The sequence below is a fragment of the Heloderma suspectum genome, chromosome 3 (assembly GCF_057233095.1).
Source record: "Heloderma suspectum isolate Gila_16-S chromosome 3, 16-S_ref, whole genome shotgun sequence".
Lineage (NCBI taxonomy): Eukaryota > Metazoa > Chordata > Lepidosauria > Squamata > Helodermatidae > Heloderma > Heloderma suspectum.
In genome coordinates, this window is record NC_139460.1 from 89,249,319 (window position 1) to 89,268,838 (window position 19,520).

The 19,520-nt window shown below is 40.2% G+C and overlaps 1 protein-coding gene across 1 annotated transcript in view; it reads right to left on the reverse strand.

Moving 5' to 3' along the window:
- The window catches only part of ERG (ETS transcription factor ERG), a 177,355-nt gene that overhangs the window by 122,749 nt on the left and 35,086 nt on the right, over positions 1-19,520 (reverse strand). The window contains exons 2-3 of the mRNA XM_084841724.1: positions 8,418-8,538; positions 7,724-7,810 (exon numbers count right to left, since the gene is read on the reverse strand). Coding sequence (XP_084697850.1) covers positions 7,724-7,762 — 39 coding nt within the window. The 5' untranslated portion in view covers positions 7,763-7,810; positions 8,418-8,538. The remainder of the gene's footprint in view (positions 1-7,723; positions 7,811-8,417; positions 8,539-19,520) is intronic.

Sequence of the window (19,520 nt, forward strand, 5' to 3'; positions counted from 1 at the left end):
TAAATGGCAATTAGTATTACACTTGCAAAGGAATAATTCAAGCCCTGACCTTTCTGAAAATATGTATAGTCTTCTTTCTAATTTTGAAGAGTTTTAGACAAATTCTGGTTTGGTCAAGTTTTTTTTTTTTAAATAAAGAAACTAAGCCATACATTTCCATTTAGTTGTTGTAGTTCAAAGGAAAAACAGATACACTAACGGCAAAATCTTTTCTTTTCTGAGTAACAGGCATACGGTTCTTCCACTAAACTCCCTTTGTGTTTGATCCCTACTTTAGTAGATAAATCAAACCCTGTTAAAATACACATCTTGATTATGGTCAGGCAACCCAATCTTCAGTCAATATATGGCAGTGATACAAGTGCCAAAGAAGCAAATATGGTCTGAGCTGGCTCAGTGTTTTTATAAACACATGGAAATGCTCATTTTTAATGCACGTTACATAAAAGCATGTTGATTTCCACTTTAAAATGACATCTCCTTTATAGAAGATGTCCTTGTGCAGAACTGTTTAGACCTACAGGGCATATTCACTCCTTCCAATATTCAGCACTACAATATCAAAATGATTTACAAAGAAATGAGAAGAAATTCAAGTCAATTCATACTGATGGGCTTGTGTATATTATATTTTCACAATAATTTCCCCTAGTGGTGTGTGTTACCTTGCAGACTGGTACTTCTTACACAGTCAGACACTGTGTGCAGAAATGTGCAGCAAAGTTAAACAGGATCAGCTTTTGCTAGGAAATATAAATGAGACCTGCAACAAAATGTTGCATTGTATTCCCAATCCCTAAGAGGGGTGCTCCTTTTCATGTCTCCAGACAGCTTGGAACAGGAGCCTTGTAGTGCTGTTCAGGTGTCTTGGGGCCCTCTCAGCGCAGGCACGAGTTTCAGAAGTGAGGAAGGAATAAAGAACATCTTTTTTTCTCCCCTCTCTGACATTCACCTGTTGTGCTATATAATGCTGAAGGGTTGTCAGCCCCAAACCTGAGCATTTTATGGCTATTTAACAGAGGTGGGGGGCATGCAGTTCTGAAGGTGGGAGAGGCATTTCCCCAACCCTAATCTCTCCTCCAGGACACTATAAACTGTCAGCAGCTTGAGCAGGTCAATTACCTCTCTTCCTCTGCCCTCCATTTTCCAATTTTGTTTTTTAATAGACACATGAGCTTCGCATGTCTCAAACTCTCTCAGTCATAGATTTCATTGGGAGATGCACCTGGCCTCGTTTCTTTAGACCCCCCCCCTCCATCCCCCCCGTCAACTGCCATTAGTATTTTGTAAGCTCATAGTTGCTGTCAGACAGTCTTGGATTTTTTTAAGTATAATTTCATTTTAATTCACAGGCTAACGTACTTCTGTGTAGGGATTGTTGAAGAATTCAATTGTTGCAAATTCTAATACAAAATTGTCTGAGCTGTCCCTACTGGACTAAGTATGGTTTGGAACACAGTTATCTACCAGTTTTTACACTTCCCAGATGTTCCAGTGCAGACCATAGCTCAAGAACCATCTCAAAATATGTTTTAAAATGCATATTTTGAGAGAAAATATGCTTAGAAATGCATGTTTAAATACCAATTTTTGTGCAGATTGGTATGCAAATAGGTCAGAAGGGCCTTATGAGTGAATCCATATGAAAGCGACACAGACCAGAAACACACAGGTTTGTCCATCCCTCTCTCCTACTGCATAACTATGGTACCCTCCAAATATTTAGAAGCCACTACCGTATTTTTGGGTGGGCCCATTTCACTTCTGAACTGATAAGCACTCAACCACCTAAGCTCGCTATTACAGGAAATGATGGTGAAAAACTAAGGGATATTTGAGCTTTTCCTGAACTTTTTACAAGCTCTCATACAGCCTAATCCACAAGCCAGTTAAGGAAGAATACTTGGATTCATGTCAATTTAGTTCCTTTACCTCTGACTACACTAAAGGTTCAGGCCTGTTCCTGTGGATTGCTGTACTTTCTCACAGCAGTGTGCAGCCTTCTCTTCCAAAGCAGCATCACAGGGAGTGGCATGGATCAGGCCCAGGTTGGGAGCAGGCTGACCCTCATGCATGCTCTACATGTTGCAAAAATGTGTGGATGCCATACACACTTCTGTACACAACTTAAAATGCATGTATCCATGCATCTGTTTCCTAACTAGTACCTCTTAAGAGCCATGCGTGTGTGTATGATACCCACACTTTACATGCTTGTTACAGGAAGCATCAGTGTTTCCTGAAGCAATCAAAACATTCGGAATTGCTCCCAAATTGACCCATACCCATTCCTTTTCAATAAGATCTGAAGTTCATAACATCCATGCATCCACTGAAATTTAAGTTCCTGTTGTAAAAATAACAGTTTGGTGCAATTTTGGCAAACTCTAGTACTACATTCAATACTTCTGATGTTATCTTTGGCTCAAAAAATATCTAGCCTCCAGAAAGGCATAAACACCGAAGTTGCTACCATCTATCTATACTTTAGATTGTTTTTTATGTCAGTATTGTGTAGCATTAGCTCATATACCCTAAACATCATTTGCAAAAATAGCCTTTAAAACTCTTATTTTTTGCTTCTGTTTGCCAGTCTTGATATTTTGTACTGAGAACCATCATTAGAGTGTCAGAACACAAGCCAAAAATCATATTTAAGTTTAATGTTGAAGTAAATGTTAATGAAAATGCACTCATAAATGAAAGAAACAGATGGTTATTTATAACACACACACACAAATGAAAAGCTGTAACAAATAAATTGCAGAAATGGAAAACTGGTAGATTTTCCTTTTACAATACTGTAACTTTAAATATTATTAATTTAAGTATTCTTTAAATTTAAAGTTACAACAATCAGTGTGTGCTGCAACTCTAGATATTCAACAAAAAGTCATTTTACAAAATTTATATTCCTCTAAATGGGTTTACTATTACAGCCTCATTAGAAAAGAAGAAAAACTCTGCTTTAGAAATTGTCTCTCTATATGGGAAAATAATAAAGTGGTTGAGCTGAGGGGATGATTGAGGAATAGAATAATGTATCATATCATCAAGTGCTCAGCTGTGAACAGGACTGCTAAGACCTATGTTGTTTCAGTACTTTTAATTTAGTCATGCTCTAAGCACATTTATAAGAACACGTAACCTTTTAAGAGGGTTCTTCCCTTTTGAAAAGGCCTTGATCCAAGACAGCACTAGAGGCTGGTGGCAGTGGGGAGATTTGGTGTGTATCAGGGGTGGGGACCCTCTTTAGGCTAAGGGCTGAATTCAATTTCAGAGATGCTCTTGGAGGCCATATTCCACAGGTGGCTGCACCAGCGCCAAAGGTAAAAGGGGTGGATCCAAAAATGCCCAATTGTTTAGCTTAAAGCTCTTCCTGCCAGTAACTAAGCCTTAGAAGAGGCATTTAAATCTTTTAGAATGGAGAGAAAACTACACAGAAGCCGGAGAACCAGCAAATTATCAGTGGCTGGGGCAAATGAGGTAGTGCAAGGGAAGGGGGAATGGCCATCTGGGGAACCCTGGGGGACACAATTAGGACCACAGGAGGGCCAGATTTGGCCCCACAGCCTGAGGGTCTCTAGTAGGGATGCTGGAGAAATCCAAGAAGGACTAAAATGAGTTCAGATTTCTAAGAATCTGACCTGTGGAATCTGCTGTGGACTCCTCAGGCCATTCAGAGTCCATGTACTTTCAGACCAGTTTTTACTTTCCTAAAATTTGCACAAATCTATTCATTGGAAAATACACACGTTTACACTGAGACATATGCCATTCTGAAAAATCATGGAAACATATACACTGGGAAAAGTTGAATGGAATGGAGGACAATACACTAAACGTTATGTACTAACGAGACATCCGGTTGGAGCCATGGCGCCTGGCAGTGACTTGCAGAGTTCTGCAGGTTGCTTATCTCAAACAGCAGGGAAAAGGTTGAGAAACCTTTTTATCTTCCCCTGGAATTAAAAGGGGAAGCTTACAGTACCATCCAGATGAAATCTTGGAAGAACAGCTGCTTTTGTGAAGAAACAGAGGGGCTGAAATCTAAGAATAGATGCCTGAGTGTCATCTACTGCACACTGTTTGAAACTTCTAAGCAATTAGGAGACACAAGGACAAACGGCTCCAAACAACATCTCTGAACTTAAAGCTACCAGCTATATCTGAGGACTTGTAATTAAATCTGTGTAAGTTTGTTTTTCTTGTTTCTGCAATTATACTTGCTTGTTGTGCTTTGGGAAGTGGGGGATGGCAGAAACAAAGGAAAAAAGGAAAGGCTTGAAAACACCACCTACCCTCCCAATGGCTCCCCTGGCAAAGGTTTTTAGAAATGCCGGAGATGAAGAGGAGTTGCTTGCTTTGATGAAAACTATGTCTTTGCAGCTACGAGAGCAGTCAAAGAAACTTGAAACAATTCAGGACTCAATAGCCACCCTTCAGGGGGCTGTGGATTTAATTAATATCTCTTTTCAAAAGATGGAAGTGAAGGTTAATGATCTTGAAGATCGGACTGTAGCGTATGAAACGGCCATGAAAGTGTCTCATAATGTTTTGTCTGCTCGAATCTCTCAGGCCTTCAAATGCAGAGCGAATCTACATATCCTTGGTATTAAAGACGTGGCTACTGATATAGGCTTGGAGGAATTTATGGATAAACTTTTGCATGAGCTATTTGCTTTACCATCTGATTTCTTACTTGATATTGAGCATGCATATCGTCTTCCTGGCTCAAGGCGTGGCACTAAAGGGACTTCTGGGACTGTTATTGTTCTATTTTCACGAGTCTCCACAAAAAAACTACCTTATGCATCTGGCAAGAGAATGAGGTGAGCTCCAGTGGGGACCAGCAAATGACAAGATTATGCTCTTTCATGATTATACTAAAGAAATTGCTGACAGAAGGCAATTTGCCAAGGCAAGAAGTCTGGCAAAGCAAATTAACCTGCAATGTCATATTAAATATCCGGCTACATTTTGTGTTCTTTTTGAAGATCAGATGAAGAGATTCTTGGATCCTGATGCTGCAGAAACATTCTTAATTGGTATTAAAATTAAATTCAGGGAACCAACTCTCTCAGCCACTGGAGTTGGAACTTAGCCATTTTTACCGTTCTTTTGAAGTGTTGTTTGGGTTTTAGCTGATAACTGGTCAGGCAGTAGGCTAAAGATAAATGTTTATTTTTTTCTTCTCATCTTTTTATATGTTATATTGTAATAAAGTGTATATTTGTGTGTGTATGTGTGAGTACACATATAAAACTATTTTTAGATATGATACTACTTAAAATATACAAATGATTTGTTCCTGTTTTTGTCTTTCTCTTAAACTACTCTTTCCCCCCCTTTTTATTAGTATTATTACTATTATTATCACTATGTGATTATTGTTGTTGCTGTTCCTTGCTGGTTAAACCTTTAATGTTTATTAATATGTGTTAACTGAATAGTAATTTATGGCTAATGGAAATGGATTGTTTGCTTCTATTTCTGTGCTATAAGACTGTTTGGATATTTGGTTTGTTTTTATTGAAGTTTAATATAATTCTGCTTTTTCGTGATTATTTTTTTCTCTTCCTTCTTTTGCTATCCTCCCTTTCTTTTCTATTTTTAGAATACTGTAATGTTGGAAACTGAAGATTTTGATTAAATTGTTGGTAGTGTTTATTTTATTTGTAAAAACAAAATAAAAACAGTTTTAAAAAAACGTTATGTACTAAAGTTAATTATGTACACTGCGGTGAAACCTCTAACATAATTTTTTGTACTTTTCTTTACATTGAAAAAAAACACAAATGTGTTTGTGAGCAGATGCTGGAATGAATGACGCCAAACCATCTGCAAAAAACACACAGGATGGATTTCCAAAATCTGGACAAAATCCCTAGTCCCCAGCCCTGTTGTATATGAATGTCATCAGATAATATTATGAAAACCTTTCAAAATAAATGGCCAAAGCCCTGGATATTTCTGTTTGAGAAGAAAGATGGAAATGGGTTTGGAATACTCATTAGACATATTTAATGTCACGTAGGCTAAGGGAAAATGTCCTGAAAAAAAATCATAATTTTTTTATTGGCATTCTGTTTTTTAAAGAACAATTTTAATAATGGTGTTTAACTCTTTTTATCTTTTTACTTTTTTATTTCTTATGTTCAGTGCTCCGGAATCTGTTTTAGATATGGAGCGGTAAACAAAGGCAATCAATCAATCACTCAATCAATCAGTCACTAACAACTTATATCCAATCAATTTCAATGGGTCTAATCCTAGTTTGACTAAGTCTGAATCCAACCTAATTGTGGGTCAAACCTATCTATTTTATTGCTGAATTTTTATTTAAGCCTGTAGTATTTACTATAAATAATAAAAATGCCCATGCAGCAGTCTTAAAATGGAAACAAATAATAGTAGACTTTCTTGCCTTCTCCAGTGTTCCAGGAGCATTACTTCTCTGGAAAATAACTATTCCAAAAGTATTTCTCAAGAGTTTGTATGGGGTGTGTGAGTGTAGTATGGTGGAGAAGACACAATCCTGTAAATCCCATTGAACACAGGGGGACATCCTTCCAAGTAAACATGCATAGAATTGCACTGCCACTAGTGAACCAGGAAGTTTCCAGTTCAAATCTCATCTTAGCCATGAACTATGTGGTCCTAGGCAAGCCACTCTTTCCAGCCTCAGGCCCATATCTGCATTATGAGTTACTTTACAGAGTAGTTGTAAGGATATGAGCTACTCTAGACGGTAGTTGCAAGGATTATGATGTATGTAGAGTACTTTCAACACTTGAAATGCAGTGCATTATTATGAATCTCTATTTAAAAAACAATTGCCATAACAATGAGGTGAAATACAATTTGCCTGGCATTAAGAATGTTCTCTGAAATTCAATCCTTACTGGTGCTTGTGACAGAAACACTAATTGTTTGGGGGTGGGGTTGTTTTTTTTTAATGCAAGCTGAACTGGCTCTTACATCATGTTTTAACTCTCACTCAAATGTTAGAAAATTTTGTCAGTGGTTCCAGCGACTTCAAACTGGACTGAATTGTGTTCATTCTGTATGGCTTTGCATTTTGGATATTATCAAATTTAAACACAAGAGAGATAATTTTCAGCAAGGTTTAGAGACTGATTTCCAATCCAGACATCGGGGGAAAATCCCCCGCACAAGTCTTAATATTTTTAAACACTTGATAGGATACAATTTAGAGAGGTAAAGCAATGTCAGTCATATCATGTGTCTGTTTATTTTAGAAGCCAGTTCCCTACTTCTGTCTCCTTGTCACTCAAGCCAGCATGATAGAAGGTGAGGAAGAGTCTGAGTGGGAAAGGAAAGCAGAAATATGCAGAGTGGGCACAGAGCTGCTTCTCCTTCTCACCTTGTTTCATTTGCTCACCTGTACTAGGCTTAAAGTATACCAAGGCCAGCATGGATGACCTGAGAAGGTGAGACAGGTCTATGGAGTGCAAAGAATTATGTGTGTGTCCTCCTGACACATACACACACACACACACATACACATACGCTTTGAGGCAGAAGACAGCAGCCAGGCTGGTCCCTGAACAAACTAAATATAGAGAGGATCAGAAGTACTATAGTTTCTCCCCATTCCCCTCCACTGATCTCACCACCACCATCTTTGGATGTGCATTTAACTAGTGTATAAAGAAAACCATTGGCTATCAACAGACCTATAAGTAAGCATGAAATTTACCTTGATATGCGCTGCTGGATCTGGGACAGTTTGAATCATGTCCTTTAACAGCCAGCGTATGTACCAGAAGGTCAGACCCCCAGGAAACTGTAGACCCAAGAAAACAGAAGCACATAAGTACGAGAATTTTCAAATATATTTTATAGAGAAATAAGACTTTTTATAACCCAGTTGCTCTACATAGACTTCCATATGGCACAATCCATGCTGATTGTGTCAACTATATTTGGCATGTCCTTTGCAGAATGTCAAAGCAGTTTTGTTCTTTTCTTGATTCCTCTATTGACCTTGTTCAAAGTCAGCCATGACTTGCTTGGTGGAAACTAATGAGATATGGCACAACTCTACTGTAACATGTGAAGCAGGTGTTCTGCGAGGCAAAAGAACATGGAGATGTCTATTTTGGGTTATTTCTACCAACTCTAGTTCAATCAACACCCAAACTTAAGCTCCATATGATGACCATTTTTTTATAAAGCACCTAGTATTGTGTTAGATGCTGTACCAATTAATGAGTCCAATACTAGACTCACCAGACAAGCTCATACAGTTTGACACAGTTTTTCATGCAGTCAGTGGCAAAGGCACATTCAGAGGGATCCTCTGAAATACTGTGAAAATCACAGAAATGTGCCAACCCATATCTCTCTCATTCTTGTCCCCAGTGTGTAATGTCACATTGCATAAAGAATACCTTTGTTGTTGTTCAGTCGTTAAGTCGTGTCCGACTCTTCGTGACCCCATGGACCATAGCACGCCAGGCCTTCCTGTCCTCCGCTCTCTCCTGGAGCGTGAATACCTTAGCCCCTGGCTACCTTAGCCCCTGGCAAAAGACAGCCAATGAATTGAAGCCACATCATGCTTTTCTTTTATTTCTTTTTATTTCTTTTTTAACCAGGGAGACATATAGGTGAGATGCAGCTCAATGGCAGACATGCATCCCCTGTAACTTCTAGTTGGCTGTTAGCAGGGCTGGCCCTACCATTAGGCAGAGTGAAGTAGCCGCCTAGGGCAGCCGATTTTGGATGTCATGAAAGGGTTACTTATTTAATTTATAATTGCTGTATTTGTATTGCCAGGGAAGGAAAGAGGCATTTATGGGATTTTCTGCCTCATTTGCCAAAATAACTTGGCCAGCCGTGGGTGCTATGCACCTTGACTGGGACAGGGGACAGGGACACCATTTGCTTTGCCCCTCAAGCAGCGAAATGTCTTGTGCTGGCCTTCTGGCCCTTAGATACTTTATTTCAACTGCAATATTTGTTTTCCTTCACAGTCTCCTGTAAGAATTCCAGCATTATAAGACTCCAATAACAAAATAAACCTGAACCCTTTAACATTATATTACAGTTCAAATGAAGTATGCAAATGGTTTTGTTTTGTTTTTCTTAGAATTATGGAAACAATATATCTTAATACCCTCCAAAAATACTACAGCAATAAAGTCAGAAGACATTTATGCAACTAAGGTGTCTGAACTGATGGAGGGTGTGCTGGTGGCATGAGTAAATATAAATCTGAGGGAAAGTGGATCTCAGCTTTTCAGACAGTATGGAGGGTTTTCTAGTTTCTTGACAGGAAAACTAAGCTGAAAGGTGAGAGAGTCAATTCATAGCTAGGATAAAAAAAAGGCGACAGATGAGATACGTATAGAGATTTTTTAAAAAAATTATGTATGTATATATTACATTTTTATACTGCCCAACAGCTGAAGCTCTCTGGGCAGTTCACAACAATTAAAACCATAAAATAAAACACAATTTAAAAGTTTAAAACTACAGTATAAAATAAAATGGAAAAATAAGGTCTTTGCCTAGCACCAAAAAGAGCACAACATAGGCACCAGGTGAGCCCCTTTGGGTAGCCCATACTCTAATCGGGGTGCCACAATAGAAAAGGCCCTCTTCCTAGTAGCCACCCACCTCACTTCCTTTGGTGGGGTCTCCCAGAAAACAACTACTGAAGACAGCCATATACTGGGCAGGTATATACTGTATGGAAGGAAATGATCATTCAAGTAACCTAGCCTCAAGTCATTTAGGGCTTTGAATGTTAATACCAATACTTCGAATCAGGCCCAGAAATGGACTGGCAGCCAGTGCAAATGGAAAAGTACTGGCATAATATCATAACTATGGCCAGGCCCCATTAACAATCTCACTGCCGCATTTTGGACCAGCTGAAGTTTCTGGACCATTTTCAAATGCACGTATAATGCATTGCAGTAATCCAGACAAAGGGTTACCATACCACGGATAACTGTAGCTAGGCTATCTGTCCAGATAAGGACGCAGTTGGTATATCAGCCTAAGGTGTTCTGTGCCACCAAGCCCACCTGTGCCTCTAGCGACAATGATAGATTCAAGAGCATCCCCAAACTATGAAACTAATCTTTTTGGAGGAGTTCAACCCCCTCCAGAATAGGTTGAATGTTACTTAGCTGGGCAGACGAACCACCCACTAACAGCACTTCCATCTTGTCTGGATTAAGTCTCAGTTTATTGGCCCTCATCCCATCCATTACCACACCCAGGCACTGGTTCAGAACACCCACTGCCTCACCTAGATTTGATGAAAAGAAAAGATAGAACTGGGTGTCATCCACATATTGGTGACACCTCTGTCCATATCTCTGGATAATCTCCCCCAGCAGATTCAAGTAGATGTTGAACAGCATGGGGGATAAAATAGAGCCCATGGCATAACTACCAAGGGACAGAGCAATAATCCCCCAGCACCACCTTCTTGAATTGGCTATCCAAGTAGGAGTGGGAGCACCGCAGTGCAGTACCTCCAACTCCCAGCACAGATAGCCTATCCAGAAGGATACCATGGTCAATGGTATCAAAAGCTACTGAGAGGTCCAAGAGAATCAACAGGGTCACATTCCCCTGTCCCTCTCTCAGCAGAGGTCATCCCACAAGGCGACCAAGGCAGTTTCTGTTCCTGAAGCCCAACTGAAATGGATCTAGATAATCAGTTTCATTCAAGAGTGCTTGGAGTTGGCTGGCAACCACCTAATCAAGCCCCTTGTCCAGGAAAGAGATATTAGCAATCAGCTTATAGTTGTTAACATCTTCTGGGTCCATATTATGCTTTTTCAGGAGTGGCCTAATAACTACCTTCTTTAAAGTTGCTAGTACCACTCCCTCTCCCAAGGAGGAATTGATAACCTCCTGGACTCAGCCAGACTTCCCCTCCCTATTATATGTAATAAGCCATGTTGGACAAGGGTCAAGCACAGAGGTGGTTGACCAGACTTGCATTAACTGTGATGTCCAAGTCATGATAAATGCAACTTTATCTTCAAAGTGTCGTGCAAATTCATCACAGCATGCTACTGAGAGTCCCACGAACTCCCTGGCCCAGATTGCAAAAGGATGAACTGCATGGTGTCTGGCAAGAAAGAAACATTCCCCTGGGCTATGAATAAAACCGGCAGCCTTCTCTTTCCTCGTCTAATCAGCCCATTTCAAACATGACTCTGATGTGGAGTACTGTCAGATGTAATGAAGTCTACCACTCTGCAGCTCCCATTTACTTTAGCACAGGTGGTCTTCCCAATGGATTGTGCCCTGTGTTGTGAATAGTAATAGAATGGCTTGCAGTGGAATGTGACCTACATTGGCACACTTTGGTAGCTGTCAGAAGGCTCTCTATTTATTGCGACGAGGTTTTAGATCTGTAATGAGCTTTTTGTTACTTAGAGGCCCAATCCTGATCCCCCAAAATCTAGGGAACACCTCACTTTAAAACCTAGATCAACAGGCACTATGCAGCCACATCTCCCACTTATTGGTGTTGCTTCTTTGGGTATATGAGATTCCACATGCCGTGGAACAAAAATGGGTGTTCTTGTAAAACTGCTTCACAAATTAGCCAAATTCATTTTCTAGCTACACAGTCACTTCTGGATTTGAACAACACAGCCCATTGTATTTTGCAGAATGATTATTTTTGGCTCCTTAAATGTCACACATTAAAAAATTAGAGCTTATGAATTGGAAAATGCCAAACGTGACTGAAGATTCCAGAAAACTGTCTAAAAGAGGAGTGAGACACACTTTTGTGTGGTTTCTATTTCACTTTCTGAGTTGTGTAGAACATTTTTACAGCCATTGGAAAAAATGTGAAAGTGTGACAAAGAAAATCTTAATACTGCATAGTTGCTTATTTTTGTAATCACAGAATGTGTAAATGTTGCCACAGATGAATAATAACATACTATTATTAGGTGCATATTGTTTATTTTCCAAATCTCTTCCAAAAAATGTAACTCACGCCATCACAAATTAGTTCTTAGCAATACGGTAATAGTAAACTATAAATAACTATGTTCCACAAAACTGTCTTTGCCTATTGAAAGCTTCTGAACTTCTCTAAAACCTGCCCAGATCATCTGGATATGAAAACACTCAGCAGCCTAGAAGATATGGCCTATGCTGAGCTTAAATAACTGGTATTGTGTATAATTGCTCTAATGGCCTGGTCCTGTGAGCAAATGTGGTTACGTGACAATGACAACCCATCAGGTTAAATATTAGAATTACAGGGCTAAGCTGCTCATGATGTGGGAGATCTATGTGTAGATCTCCTGACTAAACTGAAAAACAGCAACAGTGAGGCCTGAATTGGATAGGAGTAATGATATTGGATGAGATGTTAAACCTGTTACTCCCACACCATTTTCCTCACTGAAATCTCTTCTCCCAGAAGATGCTATTGGAACCTCTGGGTAAAAAGGGCAGATACGTGTATTGTGCCTGTCATTTTCCAATAACAAGGTTAACAGCAGTCTTGTGGGGTGATGAGCTGATTTAGACTGGGAAAATGTTGCAGTAGAAAAGGGTTAAACACCCCCTCCCACAAGGAAGCTGTCCCATCCTTTTGAAGAGGGCCCAAATAAGCCCTTCTAGAATGAAGAATGAATGAATGAATGAATGAATGGCATGCCACAGCAGTGCTTGGTGGTCCCACTGAAAACGGTACTCATCTCTGAGTCATACATTACATTACATTACAACCCCCCAGGAGCTCAGGCATACTATATGTGCTCTTGATTGTATGCCAGAAAAATCACTGGGCCAAATTATTATTGGCTTTCCTAATTTGGCAGACATAACCTCTATAAAATACATAATTTTTAGACTACATTGTCATAAACTGACACATTATGCAAACCTAAACTTGAGTTCTTCTCACAGAATAGTGTCTCTTTCAAACACAGTAAACAGTGGCAGCCTAAAAAAAACCTGTGTATCTCATGGTCTAGCATCATTTTCTGCCTTTCTCTCATAATGCATAACTTAAAAAAAAAAAAAAAGTTGGGGCAGACTGTGTCAACTAAGAGGAAAATATTCTGAAAAACCTCAAGACTTGCCAGTAGTATCATATCACCACTGGGCTTCAGACACTAATGAACCTGCCCACCCCAGAGAGAGGGAGGCAGCTGGCTGGGTAACAGTGTTTGCTATGGGAACCAGAGAACACTGAGGGACAGGCCAACTAATGGAGAATATATGGAGATGGCATTTAAAGTGACAGTTGGCACTGCAATCAGATGAAAATCTCTCTCTGTCCCTTTCTCCAAACTGCCAGCAATCTTCAGATCTTCCTCTGCATGAGAGGAAAAGGGGAAGTTATTTGAATCTTCAGCAAAGCAGTCTGAAATCAATACAAAGGGAACATCTAAAGCCATTTTCAGTTGGGGGAACAACAACATCTCTGAAAGGCCCATTGTCTGTGAATGGAGCTGCCCACTCCACTCCTTATAGGGAGATGACACCTACCTATTCCTCCTTCTGGGCACAATTCATATTAGCCATTATGAAGAGTGGAGAAGAGTACCTGTTAGGACTCTGCTATAGTTTAGGGAGGGGAAAAAGAGGATCCTTCATATTTCCAACGATGCTGGGAGGACGTAACCAGCAGCAGGATTCCATCTCCTCCACTACCTACTCTTTCTGTGCTAAAGTCTCTTAAATGGGGGTGGGGGACATTAGGCTCTTCTCTTTTCTTCCTCTCACACACCTTGCTTAGAAATTCAAGCAATCTGTCTCTATTCCTTAGAAGTGAGTGAAGATCACCTAGGTAGGGCAGAAGTATATGGAAGTGGGGGAGCAGACAGGACAAGCTCCCGCTCTGTGTGGATGGGTATGAATGGGCTGAGCATGCTCTCGCTGTACAGAAAAAGAATACTTCCAGCATATTTTGCAGGTGTGCATCCAGATGGATGGCTCCAAAGACACTGTGCAGCTATTCTGTCTTTCCCTCCTTAATAGATTCTCTGTGGTAAGACAAAAGATGGAAGGAACACTGGGAAAACATGGGAGCATTACAAATGGAAGACGACATCTGGATCCCCCATAGAATTCTCTGAATGAGGCAGGGCAATTGCATGGTATAATCCACATCTAGAACCACCCCTAAGTCTCCACTGACATTCCATATTGAACCTTCCAATTTTACTTTGTACGAACACATTTAGCTTCTTGAAAATAATAAGACTGATTATGATAATCCAGAAGCTGTAGTGTAATGACAGGGACGTCAGTGCCAGACTGGGCAATTGTTGTTTACTGTATTTATTCAAATAATCCCCTCAGAGTCCCTAAAGATAAATATCGCAACTCAAGCCTAGGCAGCTACTTAAGTAGAGATTCACATTTCCATCACCCTTCGGAGAAGTCTGATATACAATATGTACTATATGATTACATGCCTGTTTTGCTCAGTCAGAATCTTGGACTTTATTAGACTCAAACATTACAATTTACCTTCACTGGCTTGTTGTTGTTGTTTAAAAAAATCCTGCCTGAGACTTGCAGCCAGAATATGCAAGCAAATACCTTAGCCGTTAGGAGGTTAAAAAATTAGACTCAAGGTTTTCTAACGGCGACACTGGAATTTGGAAGTCTACATTCCAGTCCTCTTCAGATTAAAAAAAATCCTTTTATTAGCAATCAGATCTTCCCAGCTATATTGAGAACTTGATGCTGATACTTCATAACAAGTAATTCAGTTCCTAGGTCTAGCAAACTAACTGCACTTAGTTAGGTAACTCTTAGGTAAATGTGTATAGGATTGCACGTTTAAACAGCCATGATTTGTTGAGGAGAGCAGAAGAAAGAAGTGGCCCTTGAAAAGAAGGCACCCAAGAAGGCAGAAAAGAATCCATGAATCACTAAGTGGATCCTTGTTCTTGTCGGTACGGAATACAACAACCTACTTCACAGGAAGGAAATTAACTATGCTTAGTTCTTCTCACCAACAGCAGATGATGTGGCAAAGCTGCATTTGTACTCTTCTGTTTCAGACTGCAGGTGGCAGTTCACAAAATTGAAGACACCCATATACAGATACAGCCGTTATTAGAATGAAAGTTTCTAATCATTCATTATGGGAAAAATGTACATTCTTCAAAGAATACCTAGGCCCCAATATAGCTATACATGCACTAAGCAACTCCAGTTGTTTCACAGAGAAAAGAAGGGGATTCAGTTCCCTCTATTCCCTTCAAAAGTGATCACCACTGATGATAATAACAGTACCAACCATCTGATTGGTGCCATGCTTGCTATTCATGATCTAGTAAAAGAAATTGATCAGGACCTGGATCCTAGTCCATGAGGAGATACACAGACAGATTGTAGGGGGATGGAATGTAGATGGCCAAATAGAGCAAGTTAGTAAATTGTCTTATTAGGGAATAATATCTCAGTGACAACGGTACTTCTATGGGTTTGTAAATGGATAAAAATGTGCTTCATTACACTTGCAGTAATAGAACTGTGAAATAATTGTCCAAAGTTGATTTGGTTTTATTGATAGGCAATGATTTGCAACATTGTATTTAACATACATTTTATTCTTCTACAGGATGTTTTAAATAATGTGTTGTGACTATGAAAAAACATAGTTTACATATTTTCTTACCCTAACTTTTTAGTTCAATGCAGTACCTTTGGAAGTCTCAGTATTTGCGCATTGATGGGTCATGTGGTGAAGGTTTTTAGTATGTCTTCCAGCAGCTGTGTGGAGGCTGGTTTTAGTTGACTTGGCTCAGCTGGAAGAATGTTAGCTAAAGCACCTTCCACACTATGAGCAAGTGTGAGGGCGATAGAAGGGAAAGGGATGTGAGTGATGGACTGAGTGGGGAAGTTGTAGTGCTGCTATTAGGGGGGATACAGGAACAGATCCTGGGTGTTTTCAAGAAAGGGAGTTAACTGGGAATTCCCCTCCCCCAACACCTCCATATGCAGACGTTTCTTGTGCTCTGGGGATGAATACCACCTCCCCATTCACTCTGGTTCCTGTACCTATACTGGAGATTCCAGCAGTGGAATCTGAGCAGATATACTTCTAAGATGCAACTAGACATGAACTCCTATATACAAGCTTAATGTCTCCCACTTTGCTTGCAAGTGAGTAATAATGATGCCTCTCTTAGCTCTTTGCTATGCAAAACACAGGAATTTATGTATCTCTGCCCAATGTTATGAAAAGTCTAAGGAGTAAGTTGATGCCAGTGTTAAGCACTTAGATCAGCTCTCACAAGTGCTGCATATTTCCAGTGCAGCAGCTACTGTAATTTCCACTTCATTCAGTCTTCCAATTACACTGAACCTCTTGGGGCTACCTACATAAACAGTGGAATCAATACTGAAATATCGGAAAACATAAAATGTGTACCAATATGCCTGAAAGATTATGTCTGTGCTCCTCCTTCAAAAACCTTCAGTACTCTCTTCTGGTAAATCTCTGGTAAAGACTGAGAATGGTTTATCAGTAGTTTATTCCGTGTGTGTGAGAGAGAGAGAGAGAATGCAGCTATGCCAGAATGTTTCCAACATTGCCTTACTCCTAAAGGTTCACTGAGCGACTACATCTGTGTAGCAGATGCTTGGTAAAGCCCTGTTTATAATGGTGATGTGTGTGGGGAAGTCATATTTCCAAAATACAAGTTAGATAAATCTGTTGCCTTATTTAAATTCTAACCCTCATGTCTTAAGGGAGGAAATGATACTAAAGTCAATTCTTCTACAGTAGGAACTTTAGGCAACAACCTGTAAAAGGTTATTATTAGACCCTTTCATCTATTTTTTTTTCTGAAATACCATGTTCTTATTCAAAGCTATATAACTAGGATTATATATCCAAGAGGAATGCAGTGCAGCTATTCCTGGATCTCCCCATACTGCATTAAGAAACTTGGAATTCCCCAAATGCATTTTTTCAATCCTGGCCACTTACAAATCTGGTTAAAATGAAAATGAAGGAAGAAGAAAGGAAAGGAGACCTTTGAGTCACATCTGACACATTTAACTGCAATGACCACTTTCCATATTTCAGGGTTTAACCGTCTATCTTAATACTGTGCTACAGTGTTCGATAATGATTAGTCGCTGAAGTTTATCCTGTTACAGGATGCAGATATATATGAATGTGATACCAAGGGGAAGGTAAAGAATTCTGTGCATTTCTAGTAGGAAACCACAAAGCCCAAGGGTGTGTGAGTGTGTGTGCGTGTATATATACAGAGAGAGAGAGAGAGAGAGAGAGAGAATGTGCCTAATTTGCTATAATTCTGTTTCGGTTCAGTTGGGTACTTTTTTTTTTTTTTGCCTGGGCTATTTATTTGGAAATACATCCCAGTGAAATCAATAGAATTTGTTCCATTTACTTCTAGTGCATGTTTAGAATAACAGCTATAGGGCTAGTGCACAACTTTAGACTAAGTATCCATCTCCATTAGTATTTCCTCAAATGACCATGTCTGACTCATGACTTACCATCCTTATCGCATTAAGTTCCTTATAGTCAACATCCATAATGAATCAGAATAAACATATAACTCCAGTCCAAACAAAAGCCTAATAATCAGGGCTGATGCAAGCAGTCTCACTGTCTGAGGTGGGTGAGCAGAAATACACTCTCAAATCACATGTACAGGTGATCTTCCGGGACACACATACACCCCCCCACATTGCCTGGCTCTGAGGAAGGATCCTCTAAGAGCCAGGCATTTGGGTCTCGTTGACTCTTCAAAGACCCATGCCAGGTGCTTTTTCTGGCTGATGCAGCTCTTCAAAGTACCCTCCCCCTCTCCCTCTGGATCACCCCACGCAGAACCTCAGGGTGAGCCAAAGGATGGGAGGCTGCTCTGAAGAGCCATAGGGTACTCCTATAGCCCTCCAGGTGTCTGTCCAGTCCAGTGCCCTGTAGGGGGTGCCCTACAGCAGGGGGAGGGGCAGCCATAGAACTCTGTGCCTCACACTACTCTCCCCTGGCTTCAAACTGGGCCAATCTACATGGAAACGGAGAGAAGTGCTTTCATGTTACATCCGGATTTTCATGAAATCGCTGTTGGTCTGTCAGGAGCAAACCAAGAAAGAAAAGCAGAGTATACACTAACTAAAAACCCACTTTCATGTGTCACACAGCACTTGAAACCTCCATACTTCGAGGTGTGGTGGGCTGAATCCAGCCAGTAGAGCTGAACATCATGAAAGTGTAGGTGCTGCTCAGTGAATGAGAGAGGCTTGTTCCCCGCCCCTGTCCACGTTCCCCTGCTAAAGGAAGTTTAATGGAACAGCAGAATTAAGCCCCTGTAGTTTGTCCCATACCTCTCTCCTCTCATCCACCACTGCGATATTGTGAAAGATTAAAAGATACTGTGCTATTGTGAATGGGAAAACAGTACTGCTGTGATATAGTGAAAGGATGAAACAGTGCAAAATAGTGCTAAGTGGGAAAGGAAGCCTGTGTCCAAAAGCACCCTTCTATGAATGGGGAAAAAGAGGGAATGGGGGCAGGGCAGGGATGGCCTCACCCCTTGACCACGTCACTGCCAGATCACAGAGGCATACCCAAGATTTAATGCAGGGGACAGGGCACACTGTAGCAGGAGCCACATTTAAGGAAAAAGACACACTAAGGATGCAATCCTATGCATGTTTAGACAGAAAAAAGTCCTACAATTTCCAGCATGCCCCAGCCAGCTATGCTAGCTGGGGAATGCTGGGAGTTGCAGGACTTTTTTTCTGTCTAAACATGCATAGGATTGTGCCCTAAAAGGACTTTCCAAAAATGTACCTTTTCCAGAGGAAAGCTGTGGGGTTGCTGCAGATTGGCTACAGTGCCATGTGTTATGAGAGACCATGATGTGCCCCCACTTTGCACTTAATCATCTGTGTAGATTGGGGATGTATTGATTGCAAAACTATGCACTGGTTAGGGAAGTGACTGAAGATGGTACTGCAGGCTTCAATCACATCAACACATTCAAATTAATGTGTTTTAAAAGCCAAATAACCCTGGCATACACACACACCTAGGGTCCCATTAGTATGCATGCCAAGTTTCAGGCATCTAGGTTTCATGGTCTTGCTACTATGGCAGTGACAGACGAACATCATCTTTTATTATTATAGAACATGTTTCAGATGGTTGACTATGACTGCAATCACAAGCTTAGAGTCTTCTTTGGGGAAGAAAACCTAAGGATCACTTTGTTGGAGGTGAGTTGCATGAACTAACAAATCACTTTCAAACACTCCTGGAGTTGCAGAAACTTTTTTAAAAATCAGTCTATCAGCCTGCACATGTTGGGTCCCACTGGGAGCATGGACTATTGTGATCTATGTCTTTATTGTTTCTCATTAATTAATTAAAAAAAAACAACTGTGTGAATATTCTTCTCTGAGCCACTGAAAAAGCAATTATCTGAAATAAGAACTCTGTTCTGTAATTGCTGTCATTTTAAAGAATTTGTATGATATTTGAAGCAAACTGCATT